At 34.4% G+C, this 6,477-nt stretch overlaps 1 protein-coding gene across 1 annotated transcript in view; it reads left to right on the top strand.

Annotated features, from left to right (window-relative positions):
• The window catches only part of FAM171B (family with sequence similarity 171 member B), a 71,911-nt gene extending 67,391 nt beyond the window's left edge, over positions 1 to 4,520 (top strand). The window contains exon 8 of the mRNA XM_002812662.5: positions 53 to 4,520. Coding sequence (XP_002812708.3) covers positions 53 to 1,397 — 1,345 coding nt within the window. The 3' untranslated portion in view covers positions 1,398 to 4,520. The remainder of the gene's footprint in view (positions 1 to 52) is intronic.
• Positions 4,521 to 6,477: the final 1,957 nt, after the last annotated feature.

Here is a 6,477-nt window from a genome sequence, read left to right on the forward strand (position 1 = left end):
AACCATTTGTGTCATAACTTTTAAATATTTTTTGCCTTCTCTTCTACTCTAGGGATAAGTGTGGTACTCCACAGAAAAGAGAAAGAAATACCACTAAACTTGAGGTCCTCAAGAGAGACCAGACAACTTCAACAACACACATAAATCATATCAGTACAGTTAAAGTTGCATTAAAAGCTGAGGACAAGTCGCAGTTATTCAATGCCAAAAACTCCTCATATAGTCCTCAGAAAAAGGAACCATCAAAGGCAGAAACAGAAGAAAGAGTTTCCATGGTAAAAACTCGGGACGATTTTAAAATCTACAATGAAGATGTTTCATTTCTATCAGTCAATCAAAATAATTACTCAAGAAACCCAACACAGTCTTTGGAGCCCAATGTAGGGTCCAAACAACCTAAACATATTAACAACAATCTATCTTCATCTCTAAGTGATGCTCAAGATGAAAAGAGGTATCTCACAGGTAATGAGGAGGCGTATGGGCGTTCCCATATTCCTGAACAGCTTATGCATATTTACAGCCAACCCATTGCCATCCTTCAAACATCTGACCTTTTCTCCACACCGGAACAACTACATACTGCTAAGTCAGCTACTTTGCCAAGAAAGGGACAGTTAGTCTATGGCCAATTGATGGAACCAGTAAATCGAGAGAACTTTACGCAGACCTTGCCCAAAATGCCAATTCATTCTCATGCACAGCCCCCAGATGCCAGGGAGGAGGATATCATACTTGAAGGTCAACAGAGCCTGCCATCCCAGGCTTCAGATTGGAGCCGATACTCAAGCAGCTTACTGGAATCCGTCTCTGTTCCTGGAACACTAAATGAGGCTGTTGTAATGACTCCATTTTCATCGGAACTTCAAGGAATTTCAGAACAGACCCTCCTAGAGCTGTCCAAAGGAAAGCCCTCTCCCCATCCCAGAGCCTGGTTTGTGTCTCTTGATGGAAAGCCAGTTGCGCAAGTGAGGCACTCCTTTATAGACCTGAAAAAGGGCAAGAGAACCCAGAGCAATGACACCAGTCTGGACTCTGGGGTGGACATGAATGAGCTTCACTCAAGTAGAAAGCTCGAGAGGGAGAAAACATTCATCAAAAGCATGCATCAGCCCAAGATCCTTTACTTAGAAGATTTAGACCTAAGCAGCAGTGAGAGTGGAACCACCGTCTGTTCCCCTGAGGACCCAGCTTTAAGGCACATCCTAGATGGAGGGAGTGGAGTGATCATGGAGCACCCTGGAGAAGAGTCCCCAGGAAGGAAAAGCACTGTTGAAGATTTTGAAGCTAATACATCCCCCACTAAAAGAAGGGGCAGACCACCACTAGCCAAAAGAGATAGCAAGACTAACATCTGGAAGAAGCGAGAGGAACGCCCACTGATTCCCATAAATTAACTCCAACGGGGATTGTGTGTCTGCTGTCTCGTGCTGTTTATTCTTGCTTCTTGTTGTAAATTGCAGTATGAACTTAAGAAAATGAGACTGAGCAATCTCATGGTTCTTGGACATGTCTCAAGCAGAGTAAATGGTAATTCAGTAATCAGAGAGAAAGATACCAAGGAATGCTCTTTCTGGCCTATTCATTTATTTTTGGGTGATGAATTTACAGTATCCAAGTTTTCAAAATGTAAAATAGCATCAAGATGTTAGTTATCTGAAAATGTTGCTCACCCAGCCAGTTTGGCCTTGACTCTCTTAAGAATAACAGTGAAATATATACTCCTCAAGTTGCCTCCAAAAATGTTGCCTCTACCATGGTGACTACCCATGGAACATTTAGAAACAAAACTGACTTCAGGCATCATATTATTTTAAATGTTACTATTACGTCTTCTTCTGCCTACACTTAAAAATAACTTGATAAATGACTCGGACTGATGTTACTCTGGAGTTACCACAAAGAAAATGTTGTTTGGTCTTTAAAGAGCATGTGTATTTTCTCATCCCAAACGTAAATCCTACATTTATATAAGATGGGCAAGAAGCTACTTGGTCATTAGAGAGGGAGACACCAGCTCTTTGATTGTTTTTGGATATAACTTTACAAAATAAGATGTTAATTTGTAATTTAGAAATTTGAGAAATTAATGCTCTAATACTGAGTTTTTATTTAAAAAGTATTTTTTCTTCCCCTCAACAATGAAGCAAGCTTAGCTGTCAAGGAAAACTTTTTACAAATCTGAAAAAAACAATCTATGACTTTGGTTTAAGGTTCACTGATACTTTTAGGCTAAATTGGTTTTAATATATTTCTTCTATTCTAAAAACCTGAACTCAGTCACTTAAAGGCTATGAAATTAAAAAAAAGAGTCAATGATGTGAAAGTTTCTTTTGAGCACTAAAATAAAATATGTGGAGATAAAATAAACATTGATTTATTTTTCTTAAATGTTGATGAGAAGAAAAAGAAATGCCATTTTCCTGAGGCTGAAAAATACCTTCAGGATAGTAGTTGTATATCCAGATATTGATTTTCTTAAAAGATGTTTAAGGAAAACAGTTTCAATTTCAGGGGAAAAGTAAAAGTTTTTCCCTAAGTCACTTACAGCCTTTGCAACTTCTTTTTTCGTTTTGTAAGTAATATATCTGTATTCTTTTCATCATAGCAAGCATTCAGTGTGAACAACTTTTTAATTAACTCTGATTTACCATTCATACATCCTAAAAATAAAAGCTCATTATTCATTAAAATCAACTGATCCCATTTTTCTTAAAATTTCCCTGAAGGCAAATGTCTGAAGCACCTTTCCCTTGTGGGGGTAAAAATCCTAAATTGCTTTATTTTTCATTCCCTAGTATTCAACATGGGAGCAACATAGAGACCCAAACCACGTAAACAAGTTCAGTGAACCAAAATAGCCACATTAGCTTCAGTAAAATTATAGCTAGATGTGCAATTTTTTCCTCTAACTTCTAACGTGTCAAATAACCTTCCTACTGTTCTGTGTTAACCCAAAGAACATAAAGACCCTAGGCAAATATTGCTATATATTACCCCAATCCATAGAAGAAATAAATGTTTTGGGTAATACCTAGGCTTCCTTTTTTTTTTTTTTTTTTTTTTTAATAGTGATAAGGCTCATAACAATTAGAGAAGGCTTCTTATTGGTCTTACACAGAAAGATACATCAAAAGCAGCATGACTCAAAATGATTTGGAAAAGGTTAAAGTTAGTAAGTTAGTGCTCTGCTGAAGTGCCTTTGATATAGACTTGCATTATTAGAAGGATATAACATCTTTTTTAAGTGTGCATTTTCTTTCAGTTAACCAAATTAAACAGATGTGCAGTTTTATTAAAAATATAGACCTAGTGTTTCATGTTGGAACAATAAATATTGCATGTGAGTAGTATTTCTTGTTTTTTGAATATAGTATATATTGATAAATTGTTTATGTGGGAATGAAGTTAGAAACTATATAGCAAAACATTATATTTTAAGTGTTTATTTTTCCCACCTTTAAATAAAAATGTTTCATCTCAGCTTGGTAATGAAATACACATATTGGTGTAAGGGTATACCATTCAGGTATGCCACTTATTTTATTCATTTTTGTGTAAGGGAAATGAGATGATGTATCCCAAGGGCTTTTCTAGAACTACTTGTTTGGTTTCAGAATAAAACCTTATTATTTTTTACACTGCACATGCTGTTCTCAATTGGTAATTATAGGCAATTTATCTTTTCTAATGATCAAAAGAGTGTGACTTCTCATTTGTGAGTAGTTCACAAATTTCCTGTTAAAAAGCTGAAGCCATCCATTTTTTCTTAACCCAAGTGATAATAAACAATATTCACAACTTTCTTAAATTTTTAAATTGAAAACCAAGGTTTTTTCAAATATAAACCTAGATGATTTTGGTCACAAATTGTTAACATTTGTCGATCCTTTGTATATACTTTGGATATATATTAAAGGCAAAACTATCTCTCAACTAACTGATGGATTCATTTACTAAAGCACAGGTATATGTATTTTTGAATACATATTATGATCTTAAGACTTTATAGATCAATTTTTATGACTTTATGCAGTTGTATAGGGATTATGCCCTTTTATAATACATAATATACCACAAAGATCACAAATGTTGAGGAATGAAAGCACTTCTTTGCTTTGGCAATCATTTTTAGACCACTATGTGTTTGAATCCTCCGGTATCAATACGTATTATAGGGTTTTAGAGATCTGTGGGTCAAATGATGTCCCTCAAAACTTCCCAGAAAGGTGAAGCTCGAAGCCACACATTCATTTATAAGGCACATGAGTTTCTCATTTTCCCATGTACCAGCATTGTAAAGGAATTCAGCTGTATTAATTTCTATTTCAGATCTAGAATTGACATTTTGCCTTCTTGTTTCCAGGTGTTTCTATTTTTTGTATTCTTTCAGATAAATCTCATATTTCGGTGTATTTATTGCTGTTACGACTATATTTACTGCTGAAAACTAACAACCTGAAGATTTGTAAAATGTTAAACATAGTTCATTAAAAATAATAAAATAAATCTAAAATGTACTTGGTGCATTGTTTAATTTTTGGTGAACTAGAAAACATTCCTCCCTACATTGCCATTTAATCTAGTAAATATTCAATTATTACTTTTTATTTATTCTACAGTAAAATAAACTCTTTTGTTTATATAATGAACTTGATATTTCTTTATATTTCATGTCTCCAAAGTTCCCATTTTTACTGTTAGAGCTGAGTGTAGACAAATTGTTTTCCGTCCACTGAGGAGACTTAAGACAATCTGATCGAATCTAAAATAAATTACAAATCCCAAAACACCTAAGTGAGAAAATAATACAGTAAACCCTCAACCCCCTTTTAAAATATTCTTTGAACTCTAAACCTGAGTCTAAATGATAACACAAAGGCTGTTTATACTTAAAGAGTTAGCTCTTCAAGAACCTTTCTGCTTAATCAATTTAACAATACTTAAGTTCATGCAGTTTGTATTAGGGGACTTTAGAATACTTTGTAGAATTATCTTGACTGCCATGTTTTTAGACATTTCCTGTAACTTTTATAAATTAATAAGGTACTAAAAATAGCTTTGGTCAGTTCTAATAGGAATTGGACTCTGAATCCACTCACCAGTAGACATTGTAATTCCCAACACTGGCTTTATGATAAATACTTTCACTTGGATCCCTGCATGTGCCAGCCAAGCTATGGCTACCTTTGTTAGGGAGCCTGGTCTCCATCCAAGAGAGTCTTAGTCTTACCAGAAATGATATAGCCCCTGGAGGAGCCATAGGGGACCCTAACTCACATGGTACTGGTTTGTAACAAAACTATTCATAAATCAGAAACAGCTGGCAAACATGATGGTCATGAACTGATCATCACATTCTCATCTCAGAAGAGAAACTAATATGGGAAGACTGAAATGTAAGAACTGTAAGAAAAGTAGTTGGATGTAATTAAGAGACATTTTAATCAGTTTATCAAAAGTGATTCACCTTTTGGTACTTAATAACTGGCAGATAATCAGGGATCCTTTCCTTGAAGTAAATGTTGGAAAAATATTTAAACTACACCACAGTGTTTGTTTACCTAGACCCCATGAAATCACCTTGTGGACCTATCTTTATAGGTAGATTTCTTGATAGATGGATACACAGTGAGACAGCTTACTTATATCGGTAAGCTCTCTCTAAATCAACTAGAGGGCTAATTTCTTCTGAGAAAACTGCCTTATTTTCTTAGTTTTGAATTTGTTTGCTCCATCAAAATATTCTTTCTTTTGACTTGTCTTTATTCTTTCATTTTGAGCTTCAGTTTATTTGGGGACTGTAGATTTCTGCCTATTAAGATTTTTAAAACATAACATCTTCAGAGTTTGACTAGAAGAAAATAGTCTAGAAGTCAACCACAATTTGCCATATTAAATGCTGAAAGCTAATAATCTCAATGACAAATTATGGAAAAACATTTTCATCAAGTATATAATGGTACATGTCTTAGAAAAAAATAACTATTTTCTTTCCAAAATAGCTAAGCTTAAAGATTACATTTTAAAACTACCTGTGATGTTTGTTAAAATATTGCAATAACACGTTCCTGCACTTTGTTAGCTATAGTAGATGAATAGCTTCCTATTTCTTTTGGGAAAGTTTACATGATGATGTAAACCCACAGATTATTTTTAAAAAAGAAAATTCACATCTTTAGAAGCATATGCTATTTTATCCCCCTAGGTAACAAAACCTTTCTTAGTTGAAACCTATTATTTCCTGGTTTTGTTTTCTTTTTTTTAAATTTTATTTATTTATTTTTATTTATTATTTTATTATTATTATACTTTAAGTTTTAGGGTACATGTGCACAATGTGCAGGTTAGTTACATATGTATACATGTGCCATGCTGGTGTGCTGCACCCATTAACTCATCATTTAGCATTAGGTATATCTCCTAATGCTATCCCTCCCGCCTCCCCCCTCCCCCACAACAGTCCCCAGAGGGTGA

Source organism: Pongo abelii, chromosome 11 (assembly GCF_028885655.2).
Source record: "Pongo abelii isolate AG06213 chromosome 11, NHGRI_mPonAbe1-v2.0_pri, whole genome shotgun sequence".
Classification (NCBI taxonomy): Eukaryota; Metazoa; Chordata; class Mammalia; order Primates; family Hominidae; genus Pongo; species Pongo abelii.